We start from the raw sequence: 15,514 nt of genomic DNA, 5'->3' as shown, positions 1-15,514 counted from the left end.
TAAATAAGAAAATAAAAACTGAAGTTTTTTTTTTTTTTTCCAAAGAGGACGTATGTTTTGTTAAACACAAAATAATGATGATATCACTTTCATGATAACAATGTCATGAAACAAACTTTTTTTTTTTAAATACATTTTTTCTTTTCTTTTTTCTTATTTAATTTTTAACAATATGCTAAGGAAATTGTAACAAAATTTGGATAAGTTGAAGGAAATATAAAAGCTAATACATTTAATAAGGGTAAACTTGAAAAACAAAAACTAACTTGTGTGATGCATTAATTATATTGTTTTAAGTATAAGGAAAGTGATACTTGTCATGAGGAAAAGGGAAAAGTTCCAAAGAAGAATGTTAGAGAGAAGGTTGTTAACATTCCTCTGGTTGGATTAGTCAAGTTTTTGGTGAGCTTCCAACTTGGTTTCCCCACTCCTCCTTCTATTGAAAGGACCAACTTTTTTTCTAAGTAGCCAAAATGCAATGTGCAACATCACGACCCAAATTTAAGTATTCGTTTAATTTAATTACAAAAATAAATTATGAAATTACAATTTTGCTCTTGGAAATAGGGTTATTTTGTTCACCTTTTAATCTGGAAGGTTTTGGGGAAACCAATGGGACCATGACGTAGATTGCGTCGAGACGAGTTCGTAGACACGTAGTGGGCTTAAATCGGACTTGAAACGATGAAGTTACGATCAACATAAGCATAATGACATAATCATAAATATTTCGAAGTTAGTTTTTTTTTAAACCTGAATTCCTCTCTCTCTCTCTCTCTCTCTCTCTCTCTCTCTCTCTCTCTCTCTGTGCAAGCAACAATCCCCCTTCAAACAGTCAATCGTTTTGCTTCTTGCCGCCACCTCCGCCACCCCAATCGATGGGTGGTGGCTCACCCTCCACCGCCTCGCCAACCGCCGTGGCGGAATATTGAGAAAACCGACCGATTTTGACCCAAAACTTTCACCACTCGTTCCGGCAATTTCGACCACCAATTTCTTCAATCTAAGTATGCTTTTTCATCCTCTCAATGTGTTCTAGCTGATGGTTGAGTTGATTAGGATCAATTTCTGCGTTTTGGAACTTAAATTATCGCTTAAAGTTTGGCCAGTTTTTGGCTAGTGTTTACGGCAAGTTCCGATCACCCTTTGGCCATGGAACAAGAACAAAAGTTGTTCCACTCATTTTCCTGATCACGTAGGTATAGGTCTTGATCGATGATTTGGAGATTTTCCTATCACCTGAATTTCTCTGGGCACCCACACGCAAGCGCGTGTGGCGGCTCGTGGGCACTGTTTGGGTGACCCTTTTGGTCCTAAAATGTTCCACATGTCGCCCCGAGCAAGACGATATGCTCGGATTTGAATTTGGTTATCATTTGACTGTCGATCGGATTACTCATGTTAGGCGTTATACGGGTTTGATATGTTCAGACCGTTGGATCGACCCCAATTTCATATATGTTGATCTAGGGATCTCTAGGATCATGTAGGAATTCGTGGATAGTGAATCAAAGGCCCCGGATACTTCGATTCAATGATTAGGTTAAACGATAACTATCCGATCGTACGATCTTGAGCAATCCAACTGTTCGATTTGGACCAAACTTGCAGGACATGTGTTATAAACCTTGTCGAACTCATTGAAACTTTCGAATGGAAATTTAAGTCGTGGGCCCCGCGGGCCCAGTTGACCAACTTCGAAAAGTTTGACCACTCAGTTGACCGAGTGTCTTCCGAGACTAATTCATTATCCAGAACACGTAGTTGGACATTAGGAACTTGTCGTTCGATGTACACACACTTTAATCCTAGAAAATTAGGAATTTATTTTAAAGTCCTCGTTCGAAGCCCCTTATTTTAATATCGTCCTCATGTTCTTAAATAGGTACTCCGACTACTCGTACTCAGCATGCAGGACCCTCTCAGGGTCAAGCAGCTTGGGACTACTTGTGAGTGGACTTTGTTTTGAAACTATAATCATTATTTTCAAGAATGGGAAAAATATGCATAATGGTTTCTTGATTATTAAGTTATTATTTATTTAAATGATGAATATAATATTATTATGAAAGTATTGGAATTATATTCAAATAATTGCATATTGTGAATATTTTGAATGGATATATATTTTTTTTTAGAATGACTATTTATATGTGGATATGTGTTGAGTACATGGGGTTGTTGGGAAGCAGTGTCGAAGCCAAGATTTCATGTGTCTGGGGGCCTATAAGACATCAAAACATCAAAAATCATATTGTCTATTGTCCATTCATTACAATAATAATTGTCATTGACGAGCTTTTATATTTTGAAATCGTTGCATAACAACCTCATCATCTATACTATTAAAAATGTCTTTCTCAATATATGCAACCAAGCAATCATTAATCAAACCAATAGAGAATCATATATATATATATATATATAGAAATTTATAAAATTAAAATTAAAATTTCACCAACACAAGGTCACAATTACATTAAAGGGATAAACAATTACATACGATGCAAGAAAAATTACAAGGAATAGACAAATACATACTTGGAGTTGAATAGCAATTTACTAAATATCTCCAAAGCCTTTTCTCTTTGGTAATCTACACATAAATTGAAAGACCCATTAAAATCAATAAATAAATAAAAACTTGATAATATATTAAAATTTGAGAAGAAAAAAAAAACTCACAAGCAACTGGCTGGTCTCATCATTTTTCTGACATAAGAAAATAGAAAAAGGCTTAAGTTTATTGATTTATACTAGAAGACAATATATAATAATAATAATAATTCTAATCCTTTTAGAAATGAGTAGTGTATAATTTTAGGATATTTAGCTGGCCCACGTTGAAATCTACTAGACCACGCCATTGACTTAAACGCCACTATGACAACTTATTTGGCTAAAATCTTCTTTGGCCCATGTCCATATGGCTTCAGACTTCTAATACTACTACTTTTTTTTTTTCAATAAAATTTCAGTGGGGGCCAATGACTGCACTGGTCCCCAAGTGCCTCCGCCACTGTTGGGAAGAGTTATGAAATGTGGATTGGGTTGTGGTTTAAGTTAGTTTGAGTGCTATTAGCACTACCCTATGTACCTCCCCGGATTTGGAATACTTGGTTTGGAAATGTTGAAACTATGGGATACTTTGGATATGTTGGAACCCGGGCACCCTTGATGGGGTCTTTCATAGACCCTTAGCGGGGTTAGTCTGCACGCGTAGGACTTGTCACAGACGTATGAGTATTGAGGATTCTATTGTACATGCTGGTGAGCTTAATCGCAGTTGGACGACTCGTTCCAACTACATTGTCAATTGAGGATTCTTCCATGTCGACTAGTCAAACAATTCCTCGGTTGGATTGTTTCCCCGGTACAAACTTGGTAGTGGTCACCATGGCACCATATTTTTTACACAAGTTTTGACACAATTTTTGAGCCATTAGATTACTCCACTTTTAATGATTGAGATTAAACATGACATGGCAAAACAATATTTTTTTTTTCTTTAATTAATATTTATACATTATGATTAAAATTCTGATACCATATTAATTAAGAATTCATTCTCTCTCATCTCATTAATTATCTTTAATTCATTCATTCTCTCTCTTCTAAAGAGAATTGACGTTCTCCTCTGCCTCTGCTTCTTCTTTCTTTCTCTCTCTCTCTCTCTCTCTCTCTCTCTCTCTCTCTCTCTCTCTCTCTCTCTCTCTCTCTCTCTCTCTCTCTCTCTCTCTCTCTCTCTCTCTCTCCATTCTCATCCCCAAAGCCACCCTCACCACCACCACTCCAACCCCTATCCTACCTAAACCACAAATCACAGGGACTCTCTCTCTCTCTCTCTCTCTCTCTCTCTGGTAATGCCATTGCTTCTGAACAAGGAAAGAGGGATTTTGAAGATTGCTGATCTTGGACTCGGCCGCACCTTCACTATACCTCTCAAGGGTTACATGCACAAGATTGGTTTAGCTGACTTTGTCTTTCTCAATTCCGTTATGAACTCTGTAGCCTAATAAAACAAATATTATAAATAAAAAAGTGCAAAACGATATGGTTTTCTCAATTCCTTTATGACTCAGTTTGGCTTCATGTCAAACTAGGTTGCCCATTGCACTGTAAATTTTACTTTTACTTTTTAATTCTTTCAAATGTTGTCCCTTAAAATAATTATGCATGAATTTTATAATATTGGGAGGGATAGTTTGCATGCATGGTAATATCAGCATGACTACAACATATAATTGAAAACCTCCAACAGTCGATGCACAAATACTTGTACCAAAATCTCTTAAGCAACTGTCTACCAAGCGCAACCTCCCATTGTCCAGGATTGATCACGCGAGTGGATGCTTAATTATTATATTCTAGGAACTAATATGCTAGATGAATTGTACCTATATAGGGAGGGAGGGAGAGAGAGAGAGAGAGAGATTAGATAACCAAGAAAAAAAGGAAATTACCAAGAAGAGATATTACGTTTCCAAGAAAAAAGGGAGGAGAGAGAAAATTATTTTATTTTATTTGTATGAGAGAGAAAATAAAATTAATGATTGTTTATTTAAAACATTAAAACTATTTCTCATGTCATTCCCTTAATGTCAGCAATAGTCCAACCAATGGCAGATCTGTGAGAATTCAACACATTAAGTAACTTACCTTCTTGCAAAGAGTCAAATTCAAAAGATATTATCAGTAGAAAAGTGTTGTTGGACCCCAAGAATGCATGTTTAATTCTCGTAGGTAAGGCTTCAATTCTAGCTTAGGAACTTCCACATTTGATGGCAATGTCTTTTCCTTCCGAGGTGGAAGTTTCTCAAACCTTGGCCTCCATTTATCAACCTGCAAGGAATTTAACAACGAATTATGATCAGCAATTTCTGGATCCTCAAGTAATTCAGATTCTTTATAATTCAATAAAAGAGCCTCTAAAGGTTCAGAAATACTAGTCTTCTTAAATTGATCCTGCAGCTTCAATCAAGTTCACCACTGCACATTCATCATCTTCATAAGGTCACCTAAAAACATTAAAAATGTTAATTTCCAATGTCATGTTACCAAAACTGAGTTTCATTACCCCACTTCTACAACTAATGTGTGTGTCACATGTAGCAAGGAAAAGACGTCCTAAAATGACAGGAAATTCATTTTCAGAATGCAAAACAGGTTGTGTATCTAAAACAACAAAGTCAACAGGGTAGTAAAATTTGTCCACTTGGACCGATACATCCTCAATTACCCCTCTCGGCATTTGTATGAACGATCAACAAGTTGTAACTTCATTGCTGTGGGCTTCAATTCACCAAGACCTAACTGCAAATATATTGAATATGGAAATAAATTTACACTAGCCCCCAAATCAAGCAAAACACAATTTATGTAATTTTTTCCAATTACACATGAAAGAGTGGGACTTCCTAGATCTTTGTATTTGGGAGGGACCTTATGTTCGGTTAAAAATGCAGTTTTCTTCACCTGATGCTTTCTTTTAAATGTGCATAGATCTTTTAAAAATTTAGCATAAGAAGAGATATGTTTAATAGCATCTAACATAGGAATATTAACTTTAACTTCTCTAAAGAAATCCAAAATTTCATAATTTTGATTCAAGGAGGATTTAAAGCTTGGGGAAAAGGAGCAGGAAAATGATATTCATTTGATTCACTCAATTTGGACTTGTTTAGTTCATCATTATTCCTAGATTTTTCAACTTCCTTTGGTGAAGGTGTGTTATCAATTATTTTACCACTTCTAAGAGTAATGACAGACTTAGCATGTTCAATTGAGGTTTCACACATATTAACATTCTTTGGATTTGGTTGAGTTTGAGAAGGAAATTTTCCTTTTTCATTTATTGCAAAAGAATTTAGAAATTTAGAAATTTGGCTTTTAGTTTCTTTATTTTTTTCAACTAATTGACCAAAAAAGGTATCATACCTTTGATTTTGCTTATGTGTTCCTGCATAAATGCTTGAAGAGTATCGCTCAAAGAAGGTCTAGCGTTAAATGCATTAGTTTCAGGAAAATGATGATTGAAAGAATTTCTATCACTTACTTGAGGTTGTGGCTCATTGCTCCAACAACAATTTGGATGATTCCTTGTTGTTGGATTGTAAGTGTTGGAAAAAGGAGAATATTGTTGTTTAAAGTTTCCAACAGCAGCACAATGCTCCTCATAAGCTCCTTTCATTTCTTGAAAAATTGGGCAATTTTTAACAATATGACCAATCTCATAACAAGAATCACATACTTGATTAACATCAGCTTGATAAACAGGTTGAGGCAAATTTGATTTTTCCATTTTCAAAGCGGCTATCTCTTTAGTTAAAACCTCAAATTTTAATTTCCAATCATCTTCTTCTTTTAATTGATAAATTCCTTTATTAGTAGAAGATGTGGCAATTCTTGACCGATCAGTGGTCTCAACTGAACTGACTGGACTGGGGACAGTCCATTGATGAGCTTTTTCAGCAATTTCATCCAAAAATTCTAGGGCATCATCAGGGTCTTTTTGCATAAAATTTCCATTACACATAGACTTAACAAATTGGCGATCACGAGGGAGAAGTCCCTCATAGATATGACTAGCAAGATGCCAGTTTTCAAAGCCATGGTGTGGGCACAAATTCAAAAGCTCTTTAAAATTTTCCCAAGTTTGATATTAAGTTTCATTTTCCTTATGAGAGAAATTGGAGATTCTTTTCTTAAGAGCAATTGTCTTGTGATTAGGAAAATATTTGTTAAAAAATGCTTGAATCATCTCTGCCTAAGAACCTATGGACCTAGCCCTTAATGAATATAACCAACTTTCCGCTTTCTCTTTTAAAGAAAATGGAAAAAAATTTAACCTTATGAAATTTATCCTATCAAGTTGACCATTGTAAAAAGTGTCAATAGCCTCTTCAAATTCCCTAACATGCATTTAATGATTTTCACTTTCCATACCATGAAAAATTGGTAGCAATTGAATCATTACAGGTTTGAAATCATAATTTGGCATGTTAGGTGGAAACATGATGCATGAAGGATTTGGTGCACGAATAGGATGCAATAATGTCTCTAAAATTCTAGGTGCAACTACTTCTTCTCTTATTTCATTATTCACAATCTGAGCATTAACCTCTCATTCACTATTTACAATTTCTGCCATGCTTTCAGATTTGTCAAATGTTTTAGTTGAAGAATTGAAGCAGAATGTTCTAAATTAACAATTTCAATCTTTTTAACAAATCTTCCAAGATGATCTCTAGGTTGAATAAAGAGTGTACCAAATGTGAAGAATTTCACGTAACCAGCAAACCTCTGACCAAGGGGATCTCTGTACTCTTTGACAAGCCGCTCCCTAGCAACGCGCCAATTGATTTGTACCACTTTGCAAAACCCAAGTGAATGTGTCGTATAGAAGTGTAGCTCGGAAGTTCGAGTGTCGTATCCACAGAGAGCGGTGTAAAGAAAATAACAGAGCTGAGACAAAACAATTAAGATAAAGGTGTAGATTTAATCAAGATTTGATTTAAAGAAAATTTAATTGATTAAAACACTAAGACATTGGGGTTCCACTTTTAACATAAGCATGCAATTCTTATTAATTTGATCCACAAAATATTTTCCATTGTAGTTGTTCAAAATAAATAAAGCTCTTTTTAATTTCCTTTAGAAGTATTCTAAGCATAACTTGTACCATTGGCAACAAACTATCAAAAAATAATCTTCGTCGAAATTCTATTAATCTTGGTAATTATCTCCTCTTTTAAAAGCATGAAAGTTTTTATTGCACAATGGGAAAAACATGATTGAACCCATGAAATAGATTATCAAACATTCATCAATTAATTAAAAAGAAAAACTACAATTTCCATTTGAAGAAAACTACAAATTCACATTAAAGCTTAAGTTTGGGTCAAACTAATAAAAATTACATACTCATATTAAATGTAACAACCCAAACCAAAAATTAATATTTAATTATTAATTTATTAGAGGAAAAGACTAAAATGCCCTTAGAATATTTTATTGAGGAAAAGGTTGACCCTTTGACCGAGAAAGAATTTGACCGTTTCACTTACACCGTTGTGTAGAGTGCGACGAAACGAGTCCGTAGACACGTATTAGGCTCGAATCGGAATTATAACGAAGAAATTACGGTCAAAATACGCTCAAGGGCAAAATGGTAATTTTGGAAAATCAGGATTTTTTAAAAACCCTCAACTTCTCTCTCTCCCGTCGCGATCTCCCCCCCCTGTTGAGTCCGATCGGTCCTCTCCTCCCAGCCACTACCACAGGCCACCCCAACCCATCGATCAACCAGGACCACCGGCGTCACTCCGCCGACCTAGCCCGGTCCACCTTCCCGCCGCTGCCGCCTCGAACCATCGGAAAAACCATGGTTTCCGACCGTTTTGACAGAACTTTGGCCAGCGATTTCTCCCTCCTCCGGCCACCAATCCGGTCGTGTGAGGTATGAATTTCTAGCTATTTTTCATGATCTAGCTGATGGTTGAGTAGGATTTGAGGAATTTCTAGCGTGAGAGCGTTAATTTTGAACCTAGGATTCAGCCGGTTTTGAGATCGCAATTTCAGCCACTTCCGGCCACTTTTTGGGGTAGTCCCAGAACAAAAGTGGCTCCAAATAGGGTGTTATACCTAGGATAGGAGTCTTGAGCCTAGTTGTTGAGTTTTTTGGCGAGGCGTTATCGCTTAGGACACTCACGCGCTGCCGGCGTGTGTGGCGGCGCGTGGGCAGATTGGTCGAGACCCCATTCAATTCCAGAATGATCCTTGGGTCGTCATGAGCGCGTAGGAATTCGCGGATATTAATTCGGTTACCGTTTGAACCCCGAACGGATCTCGTCTAGTATGTGAGTTCCGGGTTCAGCAGGTTTGAGCCGTTGGATCGTTGTTAGGTCCAAGTATGTTAATCTAGGTATTTCCAGGATCGTATAGTATTTGACGGATCGTAAAACGGAGTCCCGGATACTCCAGAAATGTCAGCCCTAGAGTAGGTTTTACGGTTAAGTAAACCAGATTACAAAATAACTAACCATTGCGGTCAAGAATAGAGGAGAGAATTACGTGTGGCTTGATCCCTCAGAAGGGTACGTAGGCAGCCTATAGTTACCAAGCGCAGCCACGAGTTAGGGCCCTAGAGTTTGTGTTAGCGTTTTGGTCATTTTTGTCATTTTTGACCCAGAGTCACAGTGTCAGTTTTAAATGTGTTTCACCGGATTCCAAAGTGGAAATTGGATCAGGTCGTTTCATTAAAAGCTTTCTCCCTAGCCTTAGCTAGGGAGTTAGTTTCCCATAAAATAAAACTAAAGAAATTAAAACTAAAAGAATCAGAGGAAGGGGAGAGAGCTCAAGAGAAGATTGTGAGCTTGGTGTGTGTTTTGAAGCTTGAAGACTTCTCTATTTATAGGGCTAAGAAGGAGAAACATGATGACGGATTCTAACACCACCATTCCTATTTTAATGCAATACCTAACTCCCACTTCATCTTGCCTATGAATTGGCATTGAATTTGAGCTTCTTTGGAGTGGATGATACCTCACAAGCATGTGAATTCAATTTCTTCTTATTTGCTTCCATCCCATACTTTTTTTCCTTTCCTCTTTTGGCATGGGTGTGGCACTTCATGCATTCTTTTCTTCTTGTGCTAGTTGCACTTCTTCCTTCATCATCATTCTTCATGGATATGTTGAAGTTCTTTAATTGACCACTAGCATATTATCTTTGGGTGGCACACTTCTTGGCATGCAAATTGAGTTGATTTTCACAGCACACAAGCCTACATAGGAAGTCATTGATCAAAGTTAATAAAACAACATTAAACCAATTTGACCAAGTAAAAATATAAATGCATAAGATTATTTAATTACCCATTATAATTGCTTTTAAAATTAAATGTTAAGGGAAATAAACATGTATTATTGTAATATTATCAGCTTACTTCTCCATTTGATTAAATTAGCCAATAAATGGCAATACATGTATCAATTTTGACCATAGGTGTCTATAGATTATCTTTGCTTCTGTACAACAAACTTGCTTATACTTTGATTCTCTTATGAGTTTTTGGTTTGATTCTATTATGCTCTAGGTCTTTTGGTTTCATTATGTTACAGGTATTCAATAATTTGTGGCAATGACTGAGATTATACTTTGTTCACTGGATTTGGAGAATACTTGGCGTATTTAAATTGTGGTTTGTGCAATTGATTTTGTGGCCATAAGCCATTGTCTTCGCTCAAATTTTCCTATTTGTCTACACAAACACCTACCATTTTCCAAATTTGTAGCAACAAAATCAACGCCCCTTGATTTGATTCTGTTAAAGCTCAGGTGTTTTGGCTTAATTTTCTTATACCTATTTAATAAATTGTCACAATTGTTCGAAGTTTGTTACCAATTGATTAAATAGAATGAGGTTATACTTATGTCCATCAAATTAATAGAATGCTTGATGTATTTAAACCGTTGTTTGTGCTGTTGGATTTTTTTAAACTTAATTATGTTATAATAATTTAGTCACAACACCAATTTCTCATTTATCTACTCTAATCCTGTCATTTTCCAAATTTGTACCAACAAAGTTGAAATCCTCCTGCAGAGAACAAGAAAGAACATAAGCCACCTCTATGGCAGAGCCAGCAAAGCAAGAGATGGATCCCCTTCCAGCAAACATGAAAGCATAAAAATCCCCTTCCACCACCCAGTAGTATGTATATAAATACTTGTCCAAACTCTTTTGAACAATGAACATCTCAAAACTGCTGATATTTTGGTGTTTTGATTGCTGCTTGATTTATTAAAATATAGTCAATATTTTAACATTTCACATTTCACACAGTTTTAAAACCCGCAGTATTAGAATCTCCATTTAATACACCCTCACCGTTCCGCCCCGCCCAAACAAAACAGATGAAAGTAGGCGCCTCTCTGAATCCTGGAAACGTGAAGAACCACCGGCACAAAATACACACCTGACATTAAAATGTTTCATTTTATCTTCAAAACCTCTCTCCATCTTCAACAAACCAGAACCCTGAATTCCAATATCAGATCCCTCACCACTCTCAGCATTTGTGCCTACCCAGCACTCACAGACTATCTCACAAACACTTTGGCTTTCACCCCAGAGTCAGCTCTTCAAGTCTCCAAGAAAATCCATGGTAGACCCCCCAACAATCCCTACCCAGTCCACTCCCTCTTCGAACATTACGGTTTTACCCCTACCCACATAGCCAAAATCATCACCATATGCCCATCCTTCCTCTGGGCAAACCCAGAAAAAACCCTCAAGCCCAAGCTAGACTTTCTCGCCCAAAATGGCATTTATGGTCAAGACCTTGTAAGCACAATCACCAACAACCCCAGAATTCTAGAGCGGAGTTTGAACAAACAGATTGCGCCCTGTATTGGGTTCCTCAAGAGCTTTCTTGGGTCTGCCTCGGCTTTGTTGTCGCACTTTTCGGTCAAGCGTGGTACTGCGGTTGTGCTCAGATTTTCTGACTCTATGGGCGCGAACGCTGAGACTCTAAGACAACACGGTGTGCCTCACAGTAACATTATAAAGATGATCGCGTGCCAGCCACGGATATTTTCAAGGGATGTTGAGGTTTTCAGTAAGATTGTGAGGGAGGTTGAGGAACTGGGTTTCAATCCGTTGAGCATGATGTTCATCCATGGCGTGTGTACGCTTTTTTCGATGAGGAAGGACAAGTGGGTTTCAAAATTTGAGGTGTTGAAGAGTTTTGGGTGGTCGGAGGCGGAGTTTCAGGCTTTGTTCTTGAAGCAACCCCCGGTAATGAGGTCGTCGGAGGAGCGATTAAAGAGGGCATTGGACTTTTTCATGAACAAGATGGGGTGGGGCACTTCGGACATTCTCAAGTACCCAGTTTTGCTTTGCTTGAGCTTTGAAAAGAGGGTGTTGCCGAGGTGGTCGATACTTCAAGTTTTGATTGCCAAAGGTGTTATAACCAAGAGCAAGAAGACTACTGCGAAGGCATTTATGCAAACTGAGGACAAGTTTGTGAGCGAGTATGTGAACGGATATGAAGAGCATGCGCCTGAACTTTTGGAGATGTACCAAAAAAAGCTCCAAGGTTTATGATATGTGACTCTGTTTCCTTGCAATGAGGTGGGAGCTTTTATTTTTCTGTGCAATAATTAGGTTTTTTTATTTATTGTTATTGGTTCATGATTTGGTTATTGAAGAACCTTGACGGGATTATGGTTTCATTTGCTTTTATCTATATTGGCAATTGTTTTAATTCAATATATGTTGTGCTTTCATAGTATAATTTTCTGACTTAGTAATAAGGCAATATTTTTATTTTATTTTTAAAAAGCTGAAACCTGATTAGTGAACCAGTTTGCAGACAGACAAAAACCTTATGAAAGCATTTTTGAAGTGTTTTTCCTTTTCCTTTTATTCATTTGCTATGCATTTCTCTTTTGAAATATGTCATGGTGAAAAAAAGAAAAAGCATGTCTTTGGAACGGAACCATGCATTTATCTGATAAAAGGGAAGACTACCATTTGCTGTTAATATGTTTTTTGCTAGGGGAGTTGGTAGGTGGTCTGCCTATGTGTTTGTCCATGTTACTGTTCGAAGTCTTGATTTGCTTGGCCATGCAAATAGACCGCTGCTGATAATAAGAATCTTCTATTGTTGGCAGAGTATTATTTCTGTACCAGGAATGCTGTAAATAACCTGAAACTTGACAATGCGCATGTATGTCTATTTTTCTAGAGTATATTGAGGAAAAGGCATGAGAACTACTAGCACTTTTAGATATGATTTATTGGATGATGGATTGAAATTGAGGATGAGATGACACGAAGCTACTAGGCCTGGCAACTTATCAGTGGTGAGTGAGCTGATGTTCAGTTCTTTTGGAAATGCCTAATGGTGCTTGCACTTATTATGGTAGAAACTGGGAGGTCTCATTGGTTCCAAAGTCATTTCCTTACTTTTGTTTTTCCCTTTTGTAGTGGGGTGTGGAGGATAAATGATCTATTCTTTAGCAGTATTTTTAGTATGTAGATGGAAATCAGGAAGGAACATGTAATGAGAAATTGGGGTTGTGACTACATGTGATGGTAGAAGAATGAGTGATGCTTTTCTTATAGGACAAAGCCAGATTCTGGGCCTCGCTCCAGGCTTCTGTTTCTTCTGAGTTCCCAGGCTTCCCTTTCTTCCCTCTGACTTTGGATTGGGAAGCAGCTAGTTCTTATGGTTTGGGTCTGTTTTCAGCCTGGCTGTTCTGCTGTTATGTTGTTTTTTTGTAGACTTTTGTAGTTTGATGGTTGTTTTTTTAATAGACAGCTTGTTCACTTATATTGTACTTCCCCCTTTCATTCTTGTTCAATTTTTCTGTTTCCTATTAAAATAATGTGGATCATTTCTTCTGTATATAGCTACATTATTGCCTTATTACTAAGTTTCCCCTAACATTCTTTCCTCCTTTTAGGGTAGGTTGGATGGCTGGTGCGGTCCTGAGATTGGTCATCAAGGAGTTTGAAGGTTTTTCATGGACCAATTGCTTCTCAGTTCCCACTGTATTTGTTGTGTCAAAAGAACATGATGGTCACTGTATTTGTTTGAAGGTTTTTGTGTATGTAATATTTTTGGGGCCTCCATTTTCAGTTCCATGCTACCTGTGTAATCACCATGACTATGCCTCCAATGTGATGCCTTTTCTGATATAAGAACAACATGGGGAAATCCTGCAAATAGGAATTCTTTATATGGCAGACTTTTTATATTTGGTTTTCTTTTAACTTATGAAAAAATAATAATAAAGGTTTTCTTACTATCTTTATCATCCTTCTCACTTTTGCAAACATTTCTGAATATCTTTTTTTTTTAAAATTTTATCTGCGGCATGTCTATGAAAGAAAATTGAAATCATTATGCCTATACATGTGAAGGAGTTTATATTTTTGTTTTTTTGCCAGATGTGAAGGAGTTCTTTTTAAGTCCGTATGTTTTTATGCAGTTGGTTTCGACCCAAACAACAAATTAACGATGAGCAGCTGGCCTACTTCTCCATTCAAGACAGGTAATTGTTTTTCCTTCTTGTTTTCCTTCACCCATTTATTGAATTTTGTATTTATCAAATCATTTTGGAGATTCCTGTGCGTTTGGATATAAAATGCTTCCTTGATTTTTATAAAAACAATCGTCCTATCTGGTCCTCCAAGTTTGCCATAAGATTTTACTTTTGAACTTGTTGCTCTATTGCTTGCAATTCTTTCTACTCTTCTGGCTTCTTCTCTTATCAAACAACATGGAAAGAAAAAATATGTGGGGTTCTTTCGTTACATCACCTCATGTATGGATACTTTCTTTTTCTTGGATGAGTTGTTCTGCCTTTTGAAGTCCCTCTCTAAGTTGTTGTACAAGGTCATCTACTTAAGCATGTAGTTAAGTTTTGTTCCAACTATTCAGCAATCTGATAATCATTTACAGTATTGTTCAATTACTTTAAGAAATAGAGTGCCATGCACCGCAAGATTTTCTTGGTTGGTGGTGAAGACATTGATTGACTAGTAAATACGACCCAAATTTCACATGTCACCCTCAACTACAAAATCTTGCAATATCAAACCTAACGTTTACAAATCATTTCAATGCAGCCCCTCCATCATTTAGGCCGTCACTCTTCTCGGCTTTTCCTCCGAGGCTTGGGTGGGTCTCAATTCTTTTGTGATGTATCAACTCATGGACCCATGTCTACACATCTGAGGGCATTTTATGTTAGGTTTGATATTGCAAGATTTTGTAGTTCAAGTTGCAATGTGAAAATATAGGACATTCTTGAGTGGTGCAAAGTGTATGATATTTGCATGATATTTGAAAAAATGTTTTTGTTGCTGGCCAATAATTATCGCCTGGATTTCGCAGGTCTTTCCTTTCAAGGAGGTTTCAAGTTTTGGGAGTCGAGGAGATTTCATGTAGATGTTATTGGATCTTCAAAAGTCTTTTGATTTGGATACCAAAAGTATAGAAAATATTGACAATCATAATCTGATTGAAAGGAGTTGTCTGGCTAATCCATGCTATTGCCCTTGGGGTTTCTAGGACGCATCTTTTTGTTCTAGGCAGATCTTGATGCTTATGGACTCAATGGAATGATTCGACCCTTTGAGGGGCCGAAATAATGGGTTTGGTGAAACTTTCCTATCAATTTACTCTTTCCCTCTGTAGCCTAATGGAACTGGCAGAAAAATAAATCCATGTTGATGTTCCTGTACCTTCCAACAAATGGCCAATAAATTCTCAAATATACATGCTCTCTCGAGCTCCAAATGAAAACTAGCCAATCGAGGAAGAGGAAAGACGCAAGTCCAAAGAAAGTTTTGATACCTTTTTGGGATGGGCAGATTATACCTTGTTCAATGACTTAAAAGTTGTATCCTTTAATAAAAAACACTTAATTAATCAATCAAGTTAATGAGTAATGCTAGGCAGGTCCTACCTCTATTAGGGATGTGGTCTCCCTAGCATTT

General features: G+C 36.9%; 1 protein-coding gene and 1 non-coding gene across 19 annotated transcripts; both read left to right on the top strand.

The window, feature by feature from the left end:
- The first annotated feature begins 6,605 nt into the window (after positions 1-6,605).
- Positions 6,606-6,712, top strand: LOC148916802 (small nucleolar RNA R71). The gene has a single exon (XR_016127550.1). It is a non-coding gene; the product is annotated as a small nucleolar RNA R71 (small nucleolar RNA).
- Positions 6,713-10,878: 4,166 nt separating this feature from the next.
- Positions 10,879-15,270, top strand: LOC103331065 (uncharacterized). Of its 18 annotated transcripts, none has more exons than XR_016127100.1 (5): positions 10,890-12,136; positions 13,474-13,526; positions 14,002-14,064; positions 14,642-14,693; positions 14,910-15,270. XR_016127100.1 is itself a non-coding variant. In XM_089052733.1 (2 exons), the coding sequence occupies exon 1, from the start codon at positions 10,991-10,993 to the stop codon at positions 12,107-12,109; it is 1,119 nt and encodes a 372-aa protein (XP_088908859.1). In that variant the 5' UTR covers positions 10,888-10,990; the 3' UTR covers positions 12,110-12,136; positions 13,474-13,827. The 18 variants fall into 18 exon arrangements, 1 of the variants encoding a protein (XP_088908859.1); XR_016127097.1 differs by having other exon boundaries at positions 14,642-14,766; XR_016127104.1 differs by having other exon boundaries at positions 10,902-12,136; positions 13,479-13,526; positions 14,642-14,766.
- Positions 15,271-15,514: the final 244 nt, after the last annotated feature.

The sequence above is a fragment of the Prunus mume genome, linkage group LG5 (genome assembly GCF_029339155.1).
Source record: "Prunus mume cultivar Tortuosa linkage group LG5, ASM2933915v1, whole genome shotgun sequence".
Taxonomy (NCBI): domain Eukaryota; kingdom Viridiplantae; phylum Streptophyta; class Magnoliopsida; order Rosales; family Rosaceae; genus Prunus; species Prunus mume.
This window is presented reverse-complemented; position numbering and strand designations above follow the sequence as displayed.

Excerpts from the sequence above, each read along its gene's own strand:
- LOC103331065 (XM_089052733.1), top strand. The coding sequence starts at position 10,991 with ATGTTTCATTTTATCTTCAAAACCTCTCTCCATCTTCAACAAACCAGA.